Source organism: Diadema setosum, chromosome 8, assembly GCF_964275005.1.
Source record: "Diadema setosum chromosome 8, eeDiaSeto1, whole genome shotgun sequence".
Classification (NCBI taxonomy): Eukaryota; Metazoa; Echinodermata; class Echinoidea; order Diadematoida; family Diadematidae; genus Diadema; species Diadema setosum.
In genome coordinates, this window is record NC_092692.1 from 36,121,589 (window position 1) to 36,145,220 (window position 23,632).

Below are 23,632 nucleotides of genomic sequence, written 5' to 3' on the forward strand. Positions count from 1 at the left end.
CACCTTCCTGCGGTTCATCGCAAGGATTGAGTTACTGTGATAACCCACACAATCAGGTTCATGACGTTATGCAGCGTTCTATCTAGGGATTTGTAAGCTAATGTTGTGACAGAGTATATCATGTACAATGCTGGATTTGGTTCGTCATAAATCATTTAGATCATTGTTGTGAACTCCCAGTTTATGTTATTGTATGGGCTGTCATCAGCTGATAAGTGATATGAAGGGTTACTCAGTCTTGTGAATGTATTGTTCAGCAGCATGTAGGCCTATATGGAATATTGTGCAACTGCATAGCTCCACAATAATAAACGTGTCAATGATTTTTTTTCTTTAAATCCCATTTCCTATGGTAATGATGATTACTTTATTCATTCATTTTTTTTTTTTTGGGGGGGGGGTTGTCAAACAGCCTTATCTAGAGGAATGAGCGAGTTCACAAGGTAACACTGTGACAGTGAGAAAGCTGCCAATTCAACTACTTTGGCGTCATGTATGGAAAAGAAACCGGCTCAACACAACACAAAGTGAAAAAGGTGAATGATGGGATTAAGGGTATTGAATATTACTAATCAAAGTTTGGTAACGCGCCATTTTGTGTTTTGTTTCAAGATCCGGAAGAGTGTAACAGCAACCCCTGCCAAAACGCCGCCAGATGTACCTCTTCCGCTGACGATTACGAATGTTCTTGCGAGCCTGGTTTCATAGGAAACAACTGCGAAATTGACGGTCAGTATAATAACGTTTGACTTGCATGACGAGTAAATCGACGAAATGTTATTTAAAGTATGACATTGAAAAACCGTATTTTCAAAAGCAGACAAGAAGACAAAATTATCAATGTTAAAACCGTTTTATACTTAACCTCTGTGTCACATTGCATGTCTTATTCATCTATGATTTTGGTCAAAGGGAATTTCCACATATCTATTCAAGTGTGAGTGAAACAAGACGAATGCCTCGTCATGCTGACAGCTCGTGCCGTTCAACCCTTTCTTGGCGAGGTTTCGAAGACCCTAAAGTCTTCTCATGAGGGACCACTAGCTTTAATTTAAAGGAAATAGGCCTATAGTTGCTGAAGCCTTTAGGACTATTACATCACAGAGAATAGACTTCATAATTATTCTTTGACTATTGGCAGAACTGTAATGACCAATTCCAATCTAAAGTTGGTTTATGTGAATAGAGGAGAACTGGACGTACAGAAGGGTACAAGTTTTACATCCGTGATATCCAGTCTTGAAACACATTCACATCTACACTTAAGACACTATTATTAGCTACGCTTTAGATACCTAGCAATTCCCAGTTGTAGTAATCCCATTTTGTGTGTTAAAGGGAAGGTGCAGTATTGGTGGAGATGAGAATTGGGCTTTTAACTTTTTGCGAGATACCAAGAAAACACTTATGATATAGTACAGAGCATACCATTTTAAGAGGAATTCAAAGTTTATTTGATGAAAATTGGGTTTGGAATGACTGAAACATCCAAAAACAAATTAAAACAAAGCGATCGTAATAAAGTGTGGGTCCCATACTTTATTAGAATCTCTCTTTTGAGATATCTCAGCCATTTCAAAACAAATTTTCATCAAATAAACGTTGAATTCCTCATAAAATAGTAATATTAACATGCTCTTTCATATTTCACAAGAGGTTTCTCGTTATTTCACAAAGAATGTTAGAAACCTGAAATTAGGTCTCACCCAAAACTGTACGATCCCTTTAATGTTGTATGTTTTAATTTATCGTAATCTTTCTAATGAGCTTTAAAATGTATAAAGGGCTATGTAAATACTATATCATATCATTATCACTATCATTATTTACACTGTCAGCATCAATTTTATTATTATTCAGCATCATTATTATTACCATCAGCATCATCATGAACAACATAGCGTATTAATTATGAAAGTGTTATCAGTACACTTTGTAAAATGAACAGTAGTTGAACATTTCGTATTTAGGCTTTATACTGCTAGCAAAATATCCTGCTTATAACCAAAGTATGCCTCGGTGTTATTCAGGTCTGTATCTGTCACATTCACATTAAACAGTAAAGGGAATTATCGCTTCATCTAGCGATGTGGAAACTTGGGTAAATCTATCTTAGGTCAATCTTCGTAAAATTTGTACCTCCATTCCGTACGTCTATGAATTCCCCTCTAATCACCAGAGTCAACTTTCACACACACGCACACATTTATACACACGCACACAGCACCTTCTTATCTACACAAACTCTTTACATTTTGTATTATGCTGAATAACTGTATGTTTACCCACTCAGAATCTTCACGATGAGTGATGACTGAATTATCTGTTATTGTATCATCATGTGTATTATGTGAGGCCATTATCCTCATCATGAATGTGCTTTAATACGATAATGGTCTTCTGCATTCCTATTACTCCTAGATTTGTTTATTTATATTCATTCATTTATTCATTCATTATTTTATTCATTCATTTACATTCATTTATGTTAACCATCAACCAATGTCCATGTAATTCACTGTTCAAATATTACTCAGGGACATTGTTCAAATAGTTTTCTGTTATATTCTTGTACGAAAAAGGAATGCAGAAATCCAATTCAATCCAATCCAATCAAATCCAATCAAATCCAATCAAATCATATCAAGTCATTTCGTCTTGTGTCACTCATATTACTTGATTACCTTTTCTCAATTTTTTTTCCTGTTTTTCCTTCAACAGTTTCCCCGCATATTCCTGTTTTTCCGTCTGATCTAATACTTGTTCTCGAAGCCATGATGTGATGTGATGTGATGTGATGTGATGTGATGTGATGTGATGTGATGTGATGTGATGTGATGTGATGTGATGTGATGTGATGTGATGTGATGTGATGTGATGTGATGTGATGTGATGTGATGAGATGTGATGTGATGGGATGGGATGGGATGTGATGGGTTGTGATGGGATATGATGGGATGTAATGCGATGTGATGTGATTTATGATGTGATGTGATGTGATGTGATGGGATGGGATGTGATGGGATGTGATGGGATGTGATGTGATGTGATGTGATGTGATGTGATGTGATGTGATGTGATGGGATGTGATGGGATGTGATGGGATGGGATGTGATGGGATGTGATGGGATGTGATGTGATGTGATGCGATGCGATGCGATGCGATGTGATGTGATGTGATGTGATGTGATGTGATGGGATGGGATGGGAGTGGATGGGATGGGATGTGATGGGATGTGATGTGATGTGATGTGATGTGATGTGATGTGATGGGATGTGATGGGATGTGATGGGATGTGATGGGATGTGATGTGATGTGATGTGATGTGATGTGATGTGATGTGATGTGATGTGATGTGATGGGATGGGATGGGATGGGAGTGGATGGGATGGGATGTGATGTGATGGGATGTGATGTGATGTGATGTGATGTGATGTGATTGATGTGATGTGATGTGATGTGATGGGATGTTATGGGATGTGATGGGATGTGATGTGATGTGATGGGATGTGATGTGATGTGATGGGATGTGATGGGATGTGATGGGATGTGATGTGATGTGAAGTGATGTGATGTGATGTGATGTGATGTGATGTGATGTGATGTGATGTGATGTGATGTGATGTGATGTGAAGTGATGTGAAGTGATGGGATGTGATGTGATGTGATGTGATGTGATGTGATGTGATGTGATGTAATGTGATGTGATGTGATACGATGCGATGCGATGCGATGTGATGTGATTTGATGGGCAGCTTTTGGCATTGTTGTCGCAAGCAATGCATTTTAATCCAGGTACATCAGCTACGAAAAAAACCCCAGAGAGTTACAGCTGAATAATGACCACGTATACTATCAAAACAACAACGGAATCACGCACATAGGCCTACATAACTTCCGGAACTCAATCGGGGAAGAAATCATAGCATTGTATAAATATAAATATATATATATATATATATATATATATATATATATATATATATATGAATATATTCATGCTCTTATATCATCCCGACTTGACTTCGGTAATGCACTCCTGTTTCAGCTACCACAATCTCAGCTTTCACGGTTACAAAAATTGCAAAATTCAGCAGCACGCATTGTTACCCTTTAGTAGGAGAAATACTCACATTACCCCTGTTTTGTCCTCTTTGCATTGGTTACCTGTTGAATCTCGCATTGTATTTAAACTATTATCATTTGTTTCTCATTGCGTACACGGATCTGCCCCTAAGTACAATGTTAACTTACTGACATTTTATAATCCTTCCAGATGTTTAAGGTCATCCGATTGTAGATTGCTTGTTGTTCCAAAAACGAAGAAATCATGGGGGGATCGGTCATTTGCACATGCTGGACCTTACCTGTGGAATCAGTTGCCTCAAGCTAGCTATCCGTCACATTTCGAATGTTGACTCCTTTAAAGTTGCCCTCAAGACTCATTTGTTCATGACCATTTTCCAGTAGAATTGTATATTATGATGTGTATTTTTTCATTACCATTATTGTGTCATTCATTTTCATGTGCATGTTTGTGTAAGGATTTTTGTTCATAACTTACTCTTCTACTGCGCCTTGAGCACGTTAAATATGTGGAACTTGCGCATTATAGTACCCTGTATTATTATTATTATTATTATTATAATTATTATTATTATTATTACTTACATCATTTCACTTTCGATAGTTGTAACTATTACTTCCATTTTCCTCACGGCCTGAAGACGCGTGAAGTCGATCCATTTCTTGTTTTGATATTTCCCATTCTCTCTTACTTGTCAAACACTGGCCGATTATTCAGGCAGATATTACTACAATATCGACCTAGATTTTGATTGTTTCTTTGTTTTCTCGTTTCATTATTGGTTACAACCATTTCAGTCTGTGATATATGGCCGTGTTACCAGGGTGGAAATTGCACCATCAATAATGCTTCGCTTCCCTTCTGCGAGTGTCCACATAACGTCGTCGGTGGCTTTTGCGAGTGGGGTAAATATTTGCCTATATCTTTATAAAAAAAAACAAAAAACACTGCATTGACAATAATAGAACAACGAATTGGCTGTTAATAATGTTGAAGCTGATAGCAACGGTTCCTCTCCTCCTTTGACGGGGGCAATGGGGGCGCTCTTGCTATCAGCTTTCGAAGTAAGGTTTGATATCGTTCTTATTATGCGCGCTTCACGAGTTTTTTTTTTTTTTTTTCCACTACATGCCATTAGGACGCGTAGTTTTTGCAAGCATTGCTTTTGGTCCGTTCCGTTACATTTCACAGATTCTCTCGTTATGAACTTAAAGGTTTAGTTCCATCATGCATTGAGAAGGAAACATTTTTTTTTTACTTATTCTTGCATCATAGCATCTAAGTTTGTAATCATTTTCCATTCTTTAATTTTATATTTAAAATTCGTATAGTCTTATGTTTAATATTAAGGTCATTTTGTAGACTAACGAAATTGTATTCATTTGAATTCTAATCATTAAATACAACTTGAAATCCAAGTTGTTGCTTTTCTTGGTGTTGGTAGGACTTTAAAGTGCAAATGTCATTATATAAAGAGATGCACTAGATTGTAGTGTATATATAGCCACTGTGTAGTCAAACTATTATCTCAGTATACTCTTGGAGCCCGTTTCATAAAACTTGTCATCAGTGACAAGTTGTCATAGATGTGATAAGCTACTGAAATCCTTGCATCTGATTGGTTGAGAGCAAATTTGTCATAGAAATGTGGCAGCTGTCACTGATGACAAATATTATGAAACGGGCCCTTGGCTTTCACCATCATCTTCTTTTTTTTTTCAACTGAAGCTGTAACGAATCATACCATCGAAGTCTCTTGGGAAGGCGTCTGCAACGTGACTGATGGAGTAATTGATGACGTGAGTTAATATGGATCTGTTCGATTCATTATGACGTCATTTTACACTCCGAACTTGTCTACTAAAGCTCGGGTCAACTCACCTTTAACCCGTTGTGTGCAACATTTATTTCCTGTCCATATTTAGAGTTTGTGTGAAATTTGTTCACAATTGACCCAATGGAACAGAAAGGGGTTTAGAAGAGATAAAACCTAGTCTCATCCTTTTGGAATGATAAGGCTTTTGATTTAACTTAAATCTAATACATGTAATTGTTAATCATTTCGTGGATGCGAAGTGTAAACTGCCACTCATCATTCATAATTATACATTATATTTATCACATTATGTGCAATACATCTGTTAGACATCTAAGTAGTCACAGGATAGAGGGAGAGATATAAAGATACATATATACTCTCTCTCGCTCTCTCTCTCTCTCTATATATATATATATATATATATATATATATACCTATATATACTATATATATATATGTAGCAATAATAATGTCACAATAGAGGAATGCATAAAATGCCAATTGCCTTGATTTTAATTCGAAATCCGAATTTTCGGGGGCCTCCCCCTTCGTCAGGGATGGAAGTGCTAAATGATTTTGAATTAAAATCAAGGCAATTGGCATTTGATGCATTCCTCTATTGTGACATTATTATTGCTATTTCTAGTACTGCCAATACGCGGAGCAATTACAATGCTTGGAACAAGACTGAATACTATATATATATATATATATATATATATATATATATATATATATATATATATATATTATATATATATATATATATATATATATATATATATATATATATATATATATATATATATATATATATAATATATATATATATATATATATATATATATTATATATATATATATATATATATATATATATATATATATATATATATATATATATATATATATATATATATATATATATATATACAAGGAAAGAGAGAAAGAAAGTGAGATATAAAGAGGGGGAGAAACAAACCGTTCTCTGTTTTTGATACCCCTAAAAAATATCTAAATGGATTGAAATTTGCTAGTCTTTATCTTTGCCTCTTCACTGAACTTTCTGTTTTTAATACGCTCTTCCTTTTGATCAGTTGGTGCGTCGTATAGAGGAGACAGTCGATTGGACCGATGTTATGGAGGTTAAAAGGTAAGGTTCAAAGGGAAAAATTGTAGTTTTCATATGCCTGCAGAATTGTAGATTATCGCTCCAAAACTCACAATTTAGGGCCGTGACCTAGCTCAGTGGGTAGAGCGTCTGCCTCACGATCCAAAGGATCCCGGTTCGATTCCTGAGTCGTACTGAGCAATGCTGTGTGTAATCATACCGTCCCCTCTAAGAGGCAAAGCACTCTGTCCCTGAGCTCGGGTAGGACATAAAATAGAGGTCCCGTGTGTGAGAATGCCACAACTCACGTACGTAAAAGATTCTGCTTCATTTGTTCATCGCAAAGAACAGGGTGTTTAACCCGGTGAAGTGCCCCGCCTTACGTCCAACTGATGTACCACATGGAAGACCAGCTATTGCACCTGAATAATATGGGCGTATGGGCTATCCAGCCATCTTCTCAGATGGAAATGAAACAAACAAACAAACACGTATGCATAAGAAATGAGTGAAATACCGATGTGATAACACGATGTCAGGTTGGCAACGAGAATACAAAATATTAATAGCAAAAAGTGAATTGAGTACCTCAATAATCGTAAGAACGACCCAAGTCCATCAGAGAAAATTTGGGAAAAATAGAAATGAATAAATCATTTCCTACTGCTTTTAGTGTTTTCAGTTATTGGGGGTGTTATTCATACAAATTTGAATATAAAACAGTCACTTAAATGATTATCTGTATTTGCATGACCTCATAAATGGTTTCCAAAGGCGATAGCCAAATTTGGACTTGGGTCGTTCTTATATTCAGGTATTCAATTGCGTGGAGCATGTTGAAAATACGATTGCTGGGGCACGATCGATCATTAAGTAAGGTTCTACCTACCCACAGTGCTGAACGGGGAGTGCCCTTATGGAATTTAATGTCGCATACTACAACCAAAATCATTCCAGAGTTTTAATCACAAAAATACTCCAAAACAACTCACTATCCTAGCAAATCGCGTCCGCCAGGCGAGTTTCGTAATTGGTAGACCCTTTCGGTGCATTGCACGCACATTTCAAAAGGTGAAAAATGAAGTTTGAGTCGTTATGAAAACTATCTTTTGGTTTTAATTCTGGTCATGATATCCTAACAGCACGAGACTGAAAGCTTAAACGAGACCTCCAGATAATTTTTGAGATTTTCACAGATGAATATCCAATTTTTGTTTTACTGTTACCAGAGTTTCAGAATTTATAGTGATCGGCGATGATTGGAATAAAGAATATAAGAATGTTTTCAAAATTTATACTAAATTGCAGTGAACAGGGATGAAGACATGGCAGCCTCACCATCAAAATGCAAGATTGGATGCTCAGAAACCGAGCAAAAGAAAAAAAAAATAACATGTATAGATTCTACAAAAGTGAACTTATTAGGCACGTGGTATTGCAATGAAAATCAATCGCTTGTGTACTGGAATATGTGGGCTTCTTGTGTCATCATCCTGGATTCGTGTATTATGTCGCGGACTTTTTTTTCAGAGTATTGGTGTATCTTCTCAAGGGCCACAATAAGTTCCACAAGTCTGTATATATGACAAAGCGCGATTTATGTAGGCAGCCTACTACATGATGTGAAATTACGTAATCAATTGTTTGGAATAACCTAAAACATGGATACACTCTTTTTAACCCTTTCCGTATTGGAACCTGGTGGCCTGCGTATTACGTCTATGGGCATTTCCGAATTCAGTATGAAAAGGGTTAACAGTTACTGACTTTGGTCGTATCATCATTCACAAAGCACCTCCCTTTGTCCCGTTGTAATACATGAATAAAAACCCGCAGATGGAAGTGACGTTACACGAATGCTATGCTGTTCTTTTTCTTGAAAAAAAAACCCCCAAAAAACCATCATTCCCTGTGGACGAGCAACACTGTGCATTTCAGGTATAATATCAATCAATCAATCAACCTGTTTTCTGTGCCACTAATGTCTGGTCGATTTATTGGGGTGTGTAATTGGTAATACTTCCCTTCGATTTCAGTTATGCTTGTTTCTGCTCTTCCACAGGTTTCTTTAGCGTACAATACGGAAGGGAAAGATATCCAGAAACATAACAAACATGCAGAAATTCGTCTGTGAACATCTTGACCAAATTCAGTAAAGAAGTACTGAGAGTCATCCATTTCATGTTGAAGAAATCCAGCGAAGTTCAGCAGATGTTTTTGTTGTTGTTTTGTTGCTGTTTTCTTACCTTTTTAGAATCAATGGCGGTTACGGAGTGGTCCTGCAAATACAACGACTCGAGTTCTATTGGACAGTCGCCTACTTGGAAGGACTGGGAAGAAGACCCGACGTTGACATTGAGGCGATGTTACTGTGGCAGCTGCGAACGTATGTGAATGCGACTCGGGACAATATGAAGTGTCAGTTCCTGTTCAATAGTTCGCGAGGTTGGTTCTAGCGCGATTTGTTTCTTCATGCCCCTTTACCCTTGATTAGTTTTGTGTCTTCTTCAGCAGTCCTAACAAATTTTCTCCTCTTTTTCAGACAGCGTTTTTTATTCATTTATTATTATCTTTTTTTTTAGGATTCATCATAACTGTACACGAAGCCTTAAGCTTGCCGTTGGTTCATGACATATACCAGTATTATGATGCACTATCTAGCCTAGGAATTTTGTTATGTTCAAGTTGCTTTGCATGAATGAAATATTTGGCTCTGAACTTAATCAAACTGGCTAAAAAGAAGCATCATTTCTTTGGAATACAGTAATCATTCTTAATGATGATTTTCCCCTCCTAAACAGCGTTTGGTATGCAGCTTCAAACGCATTTACAACCTGTATTTATTAGGCACCTATAATCTTTTCAAAGATACATAGGCGATTTGTGTTACTTCTCATTTGTATCATGGCCACAATAAATGTTGTACGTCGATATTTGTTTATTGAATTACGACTGATTACGACTGATTTTTTTTTCGTGTTCTCATCTTCTCTATTCAATTGTTGTCTAGGAACTGAAGTATGTAGTTCACACTTCTTCGGCTATTTGCCAGAGAATCGATGCGACGGAACTTTTGAGTGCGCAATCTTTCTTGACGACGAGCTCGGATGCGGTAAGTCGGCGCTCACAGTAATGAAGCAGTGTTTGCATACTTCTTTGCTCTCTCTTTCTCTCTGCATCCACAAACATATGTAAAAATAACCACACTAACACGCACACACGCACGCATATATGTGCATATATATATATATATATATATAATATATATGATATATATAATTATGATATATATATATATATATATATATATATATATATATATAATTATGATATGTATAATATATATATATATATATATATATATATATAATATATATATATATATATATATTTACATATATATATATATATATATATATATAAACTGGGAATGAATTTTGGCTAATAAAGTTTAAGATTATTAAATATTCAATGAACTTATAATTTATTGCTCCAAAAATGCATTTCCTGTACATTTTTTTTTTTGTGGAGCGAAAATGTGAAGTCTCAACATGTTTATATATGTTTGTTTGATGTTTACTGTGTCATGACGTGTTCTGTTTCATGCAACTACTCTTATTAAGATTTTTGCTCGCAGTCCTTGTGTATATTTGTGAAAGTGGGATTGTAAACTCAAAAGGAAAAACTGATTCTGAATGGGCTCTACTCAGGTTCAAAGTGTAATTAATTCATGAATCTTGCAGCAATAATCGTTATTTTTATGTGTGTTATTTTTCTTCTTTTTTAATCTTTTAGATCCACAAGATAGCATCACTTTGTCGCCAGGCAAGCCAGTAGAAGTCACTTCGCCAAACTTTCCATCCGCCTACGGAAGCTACGAGTTTACGAGGGTGCGAGTGAGTGCCCCACCGGGTTACTTTGTAGACATCTCCTTTGACCCCGACCAATTCAACATATCCACGTATGACATACTGATCATCACAGACGACGCGGGAGTCGCACAGTTATACCAAGGTTTACCGATCACCCAACCATTCCTGGAGACCGTAGACTATCGCTTCAACGCTCTTCAAGACCATGTGAATATCATGTTCATTAGCTTCGATAACAGTGAGGAGCTCCGCGAGGGCTTTTCACTGACAGTGACAGCAAAGAGCGCCCTCGTTCAGAACTACACCCTAAAAACCTTCCAGTCCCAGCCGGTGGAAATACCTAGTAACATGGGCTCATACGCTAACGATACTGTCTATTTACAGACCTACCGCACATCCGAGGATTCGGTTCTTGTCTTGTGTGCTGACTTCAACAGGACGAACATCGACGAAGGTGATCGGGCTTTGCTTGGCATCGGCGGCTATCCTTCCTTCCTGCGAGTCGTGGCCGCCTACGGGGAAGACACGACCAATCCAATTGATACACAATCGTCCGAAATGTTCCTGGCGCTAGATGCAGACAATCAGAGGACGGATCCGACACAGTCGTATCGATTCCAGGGAACCATGATATCGATCCCTCGTCGGTACGATCCAACTATCGATTGTCCGAGAGAGGAACAGTGAGGGCATGCGGCTTGATACTCAAATTTTGATTGGTTCTCTGATTGCCCTTCAAACAAAAAACAAAAAAAACGAGCTTTGAATGAAACCACCTGATTATTTTCACACTTCCGCATTTGAGCATCTTTAAATTTGTTAATCTCTGTACAGAGTTTCAGAATTTCTTGTGATTGCGATGAGATATAGGAATATTATCTAAGTTAACGAAAAAATCATAATTAACGAGAATGAGGACATAGCAGCTTCACATAGCAATGCATATTTAGGAGCCCAAGAAAGCAGAATAAAAGGGGATTAAAAACATGCATGAATTTACTATACAGTTGAACTAGTTAAGCATGGAATTGCATTGCCTACATCACTGAAACATATTAGCATCCTGTGTCATCATCACTGCACAGTCTGATATATATCGGATTATCTACTATTCAAGACCACAATTCAACAATCCTATACATGGCACCGACTGTCGGCTTATGTATTACATGCTCTAAATTCACATAAATTGTCTGGACTTCTCCTTGGCAGAGAGTGCCCTTGACCTAAGTATAGTGCGATATGATATGACCTTGTCGACATGATTATCACTATGTATAAACGGTTGTTATGGAGGTATACGGTATTTATATCTCTATTATCTCATATCGACATCCTGATAAAGTTGTATAATTATGGTCAGTCCAATATGGCGTGTACTAAATTTGCTTATTCAAGTCATGGGTTATCTTACAAATTATTATTTTTTCTTATGGTTAAAATGCTATCAAGCCTTTATTGCTTAGGCAACACAGGGCAAATACTTAGATGACGAGCAGTCGTAGTTTATTTCTATATATTTTTGTGTGTATTGTGTCCATATATCATTTTGCTTACTTCAATTAATATTATAACAACTTTCATCACTCGGGTATTTCATGACATGTAATTTCTTACTTTCTGAAGAAGAAGTAAAGGACCGGAAGAAACTTTGGTTCATATACGATGTGAAGAGTTGTATCGCTGAACGAGCTAACTCCATTCTTGTTAAGTTGAGATATTTGTGATTTAAGCTGGGAAAAAACCCCAAAGGAAATGGTAATAAAATACAGGATATCTTTAATCATAACTTCTGAATATTCCTTGTTATGTTACAAGTGAGGTATTACTGGAAAGGTTTGTTTTTGCCCTATCTGATGATGGACTTACTTCGAAAGGTTTAAAAATGGCGCTGAGCTCATTTTGCAATAAATCTCTTCATGTATGTATTTATCACTCATATTATTATGTATTATATCATCGTTGAACAAATATTATTTTCGATTTATATTTCAATTAATTATACATTGCTCCTGCCTTCTGTCAAACTACTATCCATTTATGCATTCAAATATCCTTCATGATCAATTATTATTAAGGTTACCTCAACGTCATGTTTGCAAACGGGTATAATAAACAAAAGTTAGAGAGCTACCTGATTTGAAGACATCTCATGGTTATTTGACATGCGGAGACAGCGTTTCGAAAACGCCTCCCTTTTCCTAATGCCTTTCGCCTTTTTTTTTGTTTTTCTTGCTTACTTTTTGACATCTTCCCGATTGTCTCCATACATAATGACGTGAAGAAAAATGACATTTCTTCATTTCCTGTGGAAGAGTTTAAGGGGCCCTGAAATCCCAATGCATGTTGATTTGTGTTGATTTATGATACCCTCATCATCACTGTTCCCTCGCCATGTCTTTTGTTAGTCACATTAATATCACAGAAAAATGCAAGTTACGCTGAGTCGAGAGGAAGGTGCATTCCAAGGTCTTTTGTTAAACATTTCAGTACTTTAGCAATGATTGACAGATGAGGTCATCTCAAGAATAATGGTTTGGAAGGATTTTTTTGTGGGCGTTCCCAAGTAATCTGAAGAAAAAAAAAAAATCGTTGAAAATATATGGAATGTTTCTAGATATCCGTTTCTCCGCAAAAGTGAGGTTGAGGGTATCATAAATCAACACAAATCAACATGCATTGGATTTCAGGCCCCTTTAATAAATATTGTCAAAAATTCTTGAAAAAAGAATGATTCTAACCCATATTAAATTTGTTTCAGTGGGATTCTATATATCCTGCCTGCATTTAAATTTTATGTAGTTTATTTTATGTTATTGAATGACTACGTCGGCATGAGACTATTGTTCCATAATTTTTCCTGTCATGTCGATCACTTTCTTACACTGAAATATGCAAGATTTAAATTTCATAATCATAAATGGGAATTAGCAATATCTAGGAAGAAGCTCAGGCAAAAAAGGTCAAAGGTTACGCGAGCCCTACCTACCTCTCCGTACATGAACTTATAATGGAATACACCACGTCATTCTTTTCCTATCTATAACAGACGCCATTGTACAATGATAATGATTCTAACTCACTGGTAAGTTAGTTAGTTTCGATATGTCAATATGAAGCGGCAGTACAACGTGATGATTTGATGATGTCGACCTTGTTTACTTGCAGTTATATTCATGTATTGTAGAAAACAACACAATGTGTTTTTGCTCACATTTATTTGAGAAAAGAAATAAAATTTGGAGTTTTTCAGTCCTTCATTTTTTAGACATTCGTGTATTTTTCCACCGAGTAAAAGACTTGCACACCATGTCTCCTTTAGCAGGCAATTGTAATCTTACGAAGTTTGTCATGTAGATATACATGTACATGCATCCTATTATACACATGTTGGAACAAAAACAAAAACAATAATAAAAAAACAAACAAACACTTACTCCTTACCTCGGGTTGATGCGATGAGGCAAGATCGTCTGATGACGATCACACCGACATGTCTCACACTCACCTGATAGTCAACCGAGTCGGATTCATCGGACTGCGATCCGATACACTTCGGTGGGTGGCCGGAAGCAACAAACTTGGCTTCCAATGAGTGACCGATGATACAAAATTTCTGTGGAATGGGGGTATCAATCATGGCATGAAAGCCTGCTTTATCGTACAAAACGGGCAAATGAAAGGACAGAATGAAATGATCAAACGAAATCCTTTTACACAATCCATTTTTACATCAAAATCTTGACCCATATTGTACACACACACACACACACACACACACTCGTTTTTGTTTTTGACAATCTTTTATTTTTCTTTCTTTTTCATAATTATTATAAACAATATAGATATTAATTCATTGCAACATAATATAAATTTCATTATGACAACAAAGATTCCATATTGTCAATATCAAAAATGAAATAGAATCTTGTTTATAAAAAGGGACAAGAAAAATGATAATGATGAAGGGAAAAGAACAAACACATCAAAACAGAAAAGAACAAAGGCACTATCAACCCAACTAAACACACACATACACACACACACACACACTCACACAAATACATCGGTGCAGTAACTAATGCTATCCTTCTTTACATGGGTCGTACCATCAAATGCACTGATATCGTTCGTGGATTTCTTCTTGCCACATTGGATACTACGACACTTCTACGTGATCAACTGTCCATCTCGGTACGGCTGAAGAAGATATACCCCATCTACGTTGAAGAATGTATTGCTAGCCGCAGCTATCGAGAACTTTAACGGTACCGGTATATACACGCTGTATCATCAATAGCCGGCTGCGCACAGTCATTATAATATAATCTTCTTTTTTTTTCTTTCTCTCTCATCTATCTCTCAGTCGGTCTATGCAGATCAACGTCTCTGCCTATATGCATACAATATATATATATAGATGTGTATGTATTATATATATATATATATATATATATATATATATATATATATATATATATATATTTATAGGCGTACCTCTGTTTTGGTGCCTAGTCTGCTACCGGCGGTTTCACGCTGTCGCGATCCTCAGGCAGACTGATAAAGTGGTGTGTTTCTGTGCTCATGTGGCGCGGTGGATCGGTTTGACGCATGGATGATTTTTCTTTTCCGGTGTCTGCATTTGGATATAAGCTCGGACCTTTTATTGAGTGCGTTTTTGTTTCGGATGATGATGGCCTTCTCATCGAGGCAGAGGTTGCACAGGCCACTCCTTCTTAGAGTTAAGTTTGACCCAAACCCAAGTTTGGTCAAAACAAGGAAAATCAATGGCTTCAGAATGGCTTAACGATATGTTAACCATTTTTTTTTTTAGCGTAACCAAGATGATACGTAGTACCTTGTTTGTTGTATTTTTTTTTACTACTTGTCAGATTTTTGCTCGCTTTGGTTCCTAGAACTTTATAAGTTCTGTTTACGAGCAGGCAATACTTGCGATATAAATACTTAGGGAGAAACAAAACAAACTTAGGTAGAGTAATAAAGCATGCCTGGAAAACAGGAAAAACAGCTGAACTTTCGAGAATTTCAAGCATAAATCATAAAGACGTGCTGCGCCTTAACTTACTGCCGAGTAACAAGACTCGCCTGTCTGTCGGACATAATCTGTAAGCGTCCCCAGTAAGCAGAACAGCGAATATGTGCTCTTCTGCTTGTAAATCTGTGCAGAGCTCGATCTCAGAAGTAAGTCTATCATCAGATAAAGCAAGATAAGACGTTTTGTTTAGATATACTTCAACTGGTCCAAGGCTGGTAACAGGGAATGTTCTTCAAGTCTTGATTAAAAATATGGCATATTTTCTATAGTATTTAGCAGCTTCAATCGCAAATAGCTCAAACGTAAAGGAATGGAGTAATTAGTTTTTGTGATCAAACTATCTATACTTCCTATGTTCTTTTACGTAATAAAAGCGATTTATCTAACATCTTTTCTATTTCAATGGGGTTTAAAGAGGTGATCTTCCTTTTTGATATTTTTTTCATGAATAACAGGTCACATAGTGCATTTTGACTTCTTTAATGAATAGGGATGGTCATACGATTTTCCAACCATCGAATTTTTTTGAACTTTCTCCATTTTTTTGTCAAAATCACTGATATTTTCCTCACTGTTACTTCATATCTTCAGTAGACAACTCTTAACTCAATGATAACACTGAGGTACAACCATTATAATAACTACAAAAACAATAACAGAGAGACAGACAGACAGACAGAGCAGGAGAGTACCAGGACGGAGAGAGAGAGAGAGAGAGAGAGAAGGAGAAAAACGGAGATGGATAGTTAGAGAGATGAAAAGATTACCCGCGCGCCATGCAAATGATTTTCCGAAGAATGCTTTTATTATCCAATGACGCGCCAGTTGATCTCATCTAGCTCCTCCCCCTCGCTGCCCGCAGTAGGACGCACGTGGAGGCGGTGCTGCATTGCTCTGGAAGTTGTGCGAGTGGGAGCTCATTCAGTCACGAAGAAGGGCAAGCGATCGCACGCACTTGCGCCGACCTGTCATCTGTGGTTCGCCCCTCGCGTTGTGCCATTCAACGTTTTCCCGCCTGCCGAACCTTTTTCTTCTGAGCTTGTCCCATTACCCTTGTGCATCTTTGAAAAGAGACAATTGTCTGGCGAAACAGCATTCAGATTTAAAATGATCTTCTCTCTACTGGTAGAACCATGTTGGGACTTGCACCGAGACGCCACCAGGCTTTAGTACTGTTCCATTTCACATCATGATGCTCCTTGACTGAGATAACTCCTACCTTGCAATGGAGACCGAATCGGATTCTTACACCCTTACGGTGTCTGAAAGCATGTACCAGCTTCCCAACGGCACTGAAGTCGGTGGAGATTGGGTATTCATGTTCACGGGCTGTCTGTACTTCTTTGTGGCTATCGTCGGATTCATAGGAAACGGGACTGTGATTTATGTGATACTGCGATTTGCCAAGATGAAGACTGTAACAAACGTTTACATCCTCAACCTTGCCCTGGCAGACACCGTCTTTCTCGTTGCCTTGGTATTCCTGGCAGGGGCTACTATTTATCCCCACTGGGTCTTCGGCAAAGTCATGTGCCACTTGGTATACAGCGTGGATGCGTTGAATTTGTTCACCAGCATATTCTGCTTGACTCTAATGGCAATCGACCGCTATGTGGCCGTTTGCTACGCCGTTAAAGCGTCCTGTTACCGCAACATGAAAGTTGCCACAATCATTAATGTAGGTGTATGGGTCCTAGCCCTGGGCGCTGCGTCACCCATCATTGTATTCACTCGCTACGAGGCCGACACTTTGTCGTGTAGAGTCGACATTCAGCACGTAGTTGGGGATTCCTTCATGGCATGGTCCAAAGCATTTTCCTTTTACACCTTCACGCTGGGCTTCGTAATTCCATTATCAGTGATTGCAGCCTGCTACTCCTTAATCATCATAAGGCTCTACAAGATGGGGAACAAAACGGGAAAGTGGGAGAAGTCGAGAAAAGTCAACCGTATGGTGCTCTGTGTCATTATCGTATTCGTCCTGTTTTGGTTACCGTTCTTCGTACTTCGTCTCTGTTTTGCGTTCAACTTCACCCAGTTACAAACCTTGTTCATCGTGAACGAGATTTCGATATGCCTGTCCTACATGAACAGCTGCGCGAATCCTTTTTTATACGCGTTTCTGAGCGACAGCTTTAAGAAAAGCTTCAAGAAGGTCTGGCACTGCGGGGACAGTAGGGGTTATGAGCTCACGTCCACAGATGCCCGGCCGTGGAGATTACGTAATCCGTGCCTAGGAGAAAGAAGCGAGGGATGCAGCCGGGTTCGACGAGGAAGGACCAACGACGACGACACGATGTCGGGTGCGAGGCTGAACGTCTACCCGCTCACCGCCGTGACCTCCGCTGCGTCCGAGATCACCATGCATAAAAACGGCGCCACCGGGTCGCCGACTTACGCTTGAAAAACCATCTCTCGTAGTGGTTGCTGGACCAACGAGGACATGGAAAATTCGCAAGGGTATGTTTTGATTCAGGCACCTCGGAACTGCCTATAATGCAAATGAGCGTACGGTCACTCTCTTTCGCGAACAGGACACCTAATGCCAGCGACAATGATTAGACTGGATTCTATAGTAGGTGACGGACGCTGAGTAATTCCGATGACCTTACCGTTATCAAAATAACCCAGGAGTGAGTGCAGTGATTGGGGTAAGGAATCGGGATGAATGAAGTTAAACCCTTGAAAACGTCTTGGCAAGACAAAGACAAATGGCCAAATATCATTGTGTTCATTTTTGTTTCTTTGTTTTGTAAAGAGAGTGTTTCCACATGCCTGGTTGAAACGTGCATTCACCTCTCCTTAAGATGGACAACTGTGTGATGGGGACGTCGACGTAGTGCGAAGATTCTCCGAATAGCTGCCGTTAAGTTGCACCACATGTGTTTGGCTGCCTGTACCCATCTTTTTGGAATGAGCGTGTACAAGCATGAACTCCGGCGAGATGAGGTGTCGTTGAAGACAATTCGTACCACGCGCATTTGTTGCCCGGTATTTCAGACGCAGATCCGGACTGCTTGGTCGTATTCACCCCCTGAATGGAGGAAAAATGATATATATATATATATAATTATTTTAGATGGGTAAGCAAAAAGAGAGAAAAACCCAAACAAACAGGTGATAAGAATGAGTGAAAAGGGCTCCAGTCATGATATGCCACATTGTTACAATGTATGAAGTACTCTTGGTATTAAATATGTTGTAAACAGACAAGATCTATTTGATATGAATTTATCTCAGCACTGTACCTTGCAACATAATCATTCGGAGTCACTGTTATTGACCCGTCGTTCACTTAAAACCTGGTAGATCACGTACAATATCTATGCTTGTTTAAAAATCTCCAAATAAACGTGTTAAACTGCCAATGATAAAAACCGCCAACACTCTTCCAGTGGGCGTTTAGGGGATATATATATCCGTAGGTTGCATGTCAAAATGATCCGTTTGAATCGCTTCTCGGCCTTTTGGCTAAGATCATTGTGTAACAACGGGAGGTCAGAAATATTGGTAAAGACACTACTTTATCGTCGGGCAATTATTGCATGAGATTGATTCCTGCTGCCCTCAGACAGTGTTATTTTTCAATTTAAAGGGGAATGAAACACAAATATATATGCGGAATGAGTAAATGCAGCAATATTGATAGAACACGTAGGTGAAGTTTGAGAAAAAAAACCCCACAGGATCCGTTCAAAAAATATGACTTTTTGAAGTTTTCGCGCCACCATCGTTGGATAAGAAGACAACAACCGTTTCTGACATCACTGCAGGACAACAATATAATGAAAACGAAAAAAGGAATTCAGCATTAAATTACATTCATCTTTTTAGCGCAATGAAAGAGCAAATGACTCAAATCTTTCAGAGAGCAAATTCACTCAACTCACATGTTATAGAATCCTACGTGGGTTTCATTCTCCCTAAACAATTGCAAACTCAAGCTAGAATCATATCAGCTTTCACTCAAATTTAATGCGATGGGTGACTCAGCAGTCAACAACTTAGCGATTTCCGTGCATATCCTATCAATTTTATGCTCATTGCCATAGGCAATGTTTACCCATCGGCATTGCGACTGCATTCAAGATTGTTATTTTGGGTTGTTATTTTTTTTTAATAAGAAGATCAGTGTTAGGATTTTTTCAGGGGGGGGGGGGGGTAGAAAATCATCCATAGTGTGAACTTGTTTGGGACTTACAAGTGTCCGACACACGGGATATTTCTACTCTACATGCTGTATCAATAGTGACGACATCACGATGCTTTTATTGTTGGGCTAATAGTATCCTACCTGTCGTAAATGAACACATGAACGCATGGACATTGTACCTTGGTGCTATGCAAACCAAAGTTTGATGTAATTATTCCGAGTATAGGATTTCAATCTTGGATAGAAATCGAAATATCAAGCATGTATGGTTTTCGGGTCATACAGCCAAGAAGACACCTTGTCCATTTTGATAATGGAAAAAAAATAATAGTGTTTGTTATTTGTGGAGTAGAAAATGAGTCATTGCATACTTTGACCATGTATACATTCAAGAGCTTATCAATTGTTGATATTGACTATATTTCGCAGTCAACCGCTGAGCTGCCGTCATGACCGTGTAGAAGCAATGGTGAAAACGCGGGTTATATGTTATATACATAGTATACGTCGCCAGAAATGTTATGTTACTCGAACCATAAGATTGCATGCATGCGGTGTATCGAATTGCTTCCCAACTGTGCACCTCGTCACGCATACGCATCTTTTGGGCAGTGAGTCCAATAACGCTGGACTTGTGCGACGGATATTTATGCACGCATGGTAAACATAGAACACGCTAGGCGTGATTGTAAGTACAGTAACTGAACGTATTCATTATGTGCATACACCTTTAAATTACCACCCGCAACCCGTTTGTACACAACGCAACGAACATTTTCTTATGAGGTTAAGTACTTTGCAAATGATTTTGTTCCAACAAACATGATAATGTAAGAAAAGTCAGGAACCGCAATGTATCGCTACAGAGACTTTAACGATTATGTTAACATCGAATATGCCGTCAAACACAAAGAGAAGATTTAGATAGAGAAACATGAGTGGCCTTTCTTATTTTCATCATCCAAGACGTCAGAGCTCGTATTGTAGACAATGGATATATTTTTGAAAGTAAAGGTGGGTAGAGATGCATGTGATACACGATATTGTTATTACACAAATAACAGTGTAGTGAAGAGGTGTACAACATGATTCTTCACAAAGATTGAAGAAAGTTTCAATATATTTATTGTAGATGCTTTTTTGCTTTCGGCCATTGGTGAAAAGTGTTCCACATAATGGTTTTTGTCGGGGAAAATTAGTACACATGAGATGAATTTGTGAGTTTTTCTATTCTAGTTAACATTTCAGTTTTATTTTGTTTTGTTTTTTTTTTTCAGAATGCGACGTGTGTTGCAATGACGGAATCACAACAGCTTTTTAAGATATTAGTCCGCAGGTCGGATTCGTGATACCGTTGGCGACATCTTTAAAGTTTAAGAGCACAACACAAGCTTACACAAGGAGTGTATGATCATAGATGCCTTTCTGTATGTGTATCCTGAGAGACTCTATTGAGTTAATAACCAACAGCGGCCAGAACAGACGCCAGTGGCGCAATTGTTGGTCGTTCTTCATTTTCAGCCAATCATTTGACCATGATAAACTCGATTCTTGATTGCATGTGACGAGAACCGCTAATGTGTATATTGAATTATTCATCATGCAGCACTGGGGAAGAGGTGAACGGAAAGAAACAGAGAGCCAGAACATGGTCGAATTAGCGTAGACATAGCGGAACCTTTTAACGTCATTTCATGAGGTCGGGGGGGGGGGGGGAGGCGGAGGGGAACGCGCTGACATGGTTAGCATGATATTATGTGTTCATCACTATACTGTGTTCTTCACTTAGATATTTTACTGCCGTTTTTATTGAGGAAAGAATTTGCAAGGAGTTTTTTTTAACCTCCCTGTGAGCTTAGCATCCCTCTGTAGTTACGTGAAATTGTGTATGAGAAGATATGATCTACGAGCAAGGATATCCATCAGGCTTATCCCGCTATCAATAGAATGGATGCATCATTAGAAACCTTGGTAAAGTGCGAGGATTTACTTCATTCATGATTTACTTTTATATTTGCGCAAATGGCCTTCTTGCACTGACGTGGAGAAACAGATTCAGTGTAAACATTGAGATGACTCTGCAGTGTTTTCTGTTTTTGACTGAACAACTCAGCGGAAGGTCAGGTTTTGCTTGTGATTGTCATAGAGTTAAAGCAAACATGTGGAAAGAAAAGTAAATGAAAACTACATCAAAAGGTTGTTGTTCAAAGTTCTGACGTGTACCAATCAAAACTGCATGCAACTTACATTTTAGAAAAATTATGTGTTACATTTTCTTTTCTTGGATGTTAGCAAGATGTGAGACATTACATAATAGTATTTATTTTTTTCAAGCATGAAATTATTGAAAAATAATTTCTATATCATCTAATCATCTGTTCGCTATGAATGAGATGAAATATACCCAGATCTTCCACATTTATTTGTGGGGAAATGCAATATTGCAGAGAAACCATTGCCTCTTGGATTAGATTGGCTTGAGTAACTCAGAATCAAACAGAGGCTAATTTGTACCAAACACTTGTATTCATGCTGAACATTTGCTGAATGTGGAATTCAGTACGGCTATGTGAAAGATTTGTACACTGCACACAAATACACACACACACATACAAAAGAAATACAACACAAAAAACACCGCACCCCAAAGTGTTGTTGTAATAAGTAATTACTTTAACCATGCTCCTTAAAGCTACCGTTCAAACCTGCAACATTTCGCGGACAGCAAAGAAGGTAATGCAACCTTCCCATGGGAACGAGACAGAGAAGTGGCTATTTGCCCGCTTCGCCGGGTTGTCAGCTATTACGGTCCCGAAGGTTACGATATCGTACAAAGCCTATCTATCACCAGTGTGATATTTCAGCTCCGACAGGTAGTAAGCGGTTTAGTATTATTCCTCGGGAGGGATTTTCGAAGGAGCTCGGGATCAGCAGCGGCGGAGGCGGCAGCTGGAGTGGGGAGGGGGGGGGGAGGTGATATGTGAAGAGAAGTAATCGCTTGTGATTAATAGCTGTAACAACAATCCGAACGAACAATTATAGGTTAACATGACGAGGCTGACGACATAGAATGTCGTGATGTTAAACTTGGCCGTGGGGGTTAATTTGGCATGGGTGGATATCGGAAAAACAAAAATGCAGGAAAATTGAATGCTGTAAAATACATGTAGCCACGGATAATTGCAAATCAACGTTTAAAAGGACGAAAGCAAATGATCAATTCTCTCGATTTCAAAACGTTGAGTTTCTTTGGATTGTGTGCTTCTGTTTTAGTACAAGGCAGCTAATAATCAACAGTTTCACTTGCTATGACTTATTGCGTGTATACTTCCAAGCAAAGTTGTTTTCATGTTCAGTAGTTGTTGTACGTGATATTCTTGTCTGCACTGACTTTGCTTCGTTTTGATGAACGGGATATAAAGTATGCGTGTGAGCAGAAGAAAGACGTTATTTTTGTCCAAGCACGGCTTGAAAATCGGCTTAGAACTTACTTTGTATTTTTTTTTTATTGCTCTGTGGTCATGCAAACACAGT

At 38.1% G+C, this 23,632-nt stretch overlaps 1 protein-coding gene across 1 annotated transcript; it reads left to right on the forward strand.

Annotated features, from left to right (window-relative positions):
- Nucleotides 1-17,170: 17,170 nt before the first annotated feature.
- On the forward strand, nt 17,171-18,349 carry LOC140231902 (somatostatin receptor type 1-like). The gene has a single exon (XM_072312053.1). It carries the CDS (start codon nt 17,171-17,173, stop codon nt 18,347-18,349), a length of 1,179 nt encoding a protein of 392 aa, XP_072168154.1.
- The last annotated feature ends 5,283 nt before the right edge of the window (nt 18,350-23,632 follow it).